The 1,768-nt window shown below is 41.3% G+C and overlaps 1 protein-coding gene across 1 annotated transcript; it reads right to left on the bottom strand.

Moving 5' to 3' along the window:
- Positions 1 to 245: 245 nt before the first annotated feature.
- LOC143032597 (uncharacterized) lies at positions 246 to 791 on the bottom strand. The gene has a single exon (XM_076197465.1). The coding sequence runs from the start codon at positions 789 to 791 to the stop codon at positions 246 to 248; it is 546 nt and encodes a 181-aa protein (XP_076053580.1).
- Between the last annotated feature and the right edge of the window lie 977 nt (positions 792 to 1,768).

Genomic DNA, 1,768 nt, shown 5'->3' with positions numbered 1-1,768 from the left:
TCAGTTGGTCTGGTAGTGAGTTTGGAGAGAACCTACTGATGGCGGTGTAGCCTGACACTGGGGGCTCATCTCGCACCTTCCGTAGGAAGCTGTCCAGTGCATGCTTGAAGCTGTCCACCGAGCATTTGGTTTTCTCTCTCACCTCTTTTGGGAGGGCGTTGAAGATTTTTGGACCCTCGTGACCTTGGCTGGATGCCAGTAGGGTCTTTAGCCTTCCCGGGGCTCTTGGTGGGAGAGTTTGTCTCTCACACTTTCGCCCATGCCTTACACTGTGGTACGGCTTGATTGTTGAGGGCGTGGGGGTCCGGAACAAGACTTTTCAGGATTTTCCATGTATAAATGGCTCTATATCTTTCTCTCCTCCTTTGTTGTGAGTAGAGACCCAGTGCTCCCAGGCGATCCCAATAGTTGAGATCTTTCATCCCTTTGATGTGCCTGATGTAGTTCCTTTGGACAGCTTCAAACTTCTGGATGTCTCCGCGCTTGTGTGGCGACCAGAGTTGGCTACAGTGGTCCAGGATTGGTTGGATAAATGCCTTCCAGAGGGTAAGCATTACTTGTACCTCTCTTGAGGAGAAAGTCATTAGTACCCAGCTGGCCATCCCCCTTGCTCTTTTCACTGACTGCGTGATATGGTGTTGGAAAGTGGTGTCATCACTTAGGTGGATGCCCAGGCATTTTACATGGGTTTTGGGTGTGATTTTTATACCTCTTTCCGTGTGCAATTCAGTGTTGTCTTTGATGCCTTGGTTTGTGCCATATCTCATGGAAAGGGAAATTCCAGGTGTCATTTCGCAAATACACCACCATATTAAAACCAGTACTACTGCATAGTAGACATTTTTTTAACCCTGGCACAAAAGCTTAAAAATTAAATCCAGACAATAGAAATTATAGTGCTACAAGACTAGGAGAGACAATTTCGGGAAAAATAGACGGCCACCGCAAAAATCCATATTTGCAATCATTGAAAGAAATCATATAAGATAGTATAGGCACATATTACAAATTCCAGCCACAGAGGACACAGAGAATGTACGAATAGAGGCCAAAAAATGTCCCATCAGTAGACTGAGAAAATGGTGGGAGTATCAGATTAAATAAATAACTCAAAGAAGAAAAGACTACGTGAAATCAATGACACTTGGCAGAACACCATAGAAGAGACTGATAACTAACTAGTCAGCCGGCCATCAGATGTCACGGTGAGTAGGTGAATACATACCATTTTATCAGTAAATCGAAAGAGCAAGCAAAAATCATGATTTTCTACACCCCCAAACCATCTTGCATATTTAAAAGTTACCCCTTAAAATTGTATTTTCTCTGGTAGACGGATGAAAGAAAATGTATTATGTTTTAATGTCAAACTCAACAAATGATCCTTTAGTAGATCTTTCCGTACTAAGTGATGACAATTCTTTTTATTCTACCAACCAGCAGACTGTTTCATCTAAATCCGTTTCACAGTTTCGATAGCAGAGTGACATACCACCGGTAGCAATAAGGTTAACCTATCATGACCGTGTTACACTTTAGATATTTTATTGTAAAACAGACTACTCAGTTGAGAGAAAACTCCTAGAACGACTGGGTTATGACTATTTCAATGAAACGCTAAGTAATACTTAGTACTTAATACTCTTACTCTAAATGCTAAGTAATACTTTTACTCTAAATGTAAAAATAATATGGAAGGCAGAAATGAATGGAGCCAGGAAGGATCAGAGAAGAAAATTATAGAGGTGTACTGAAAATAAAGTTATAT

Source organism: Oratosquilla oratoria, chromosome 14 (assembly GCF_046742065.1).
Source record: "Oratosquilla oratoria isolate Oo_2021 chromosome 14, ASM4674206v1, whole genome shotgun sequence".
Taxonomy (NCBI): Eukaryota; Metazoa; Arthropoda; class Malacostraca; order Stomatopoda; family Squillidae; genus Oratosquilla; species Oratosquilla oratoria.
Note: the sequence above shows the minus strand (reverse complement) of the source record. Positions and strands in the feature narration are given on the sequence as shown.

Bases quoted from the DNA above. Each gene is read 5' to 3' on its own strand.
- LOC143032597 (XM_076197465.1), bottom strand. From the start codon at position 791: ATGACACCTGGAATTTCCCTTTCCATGAGATATGGCACAAACCAAGGC.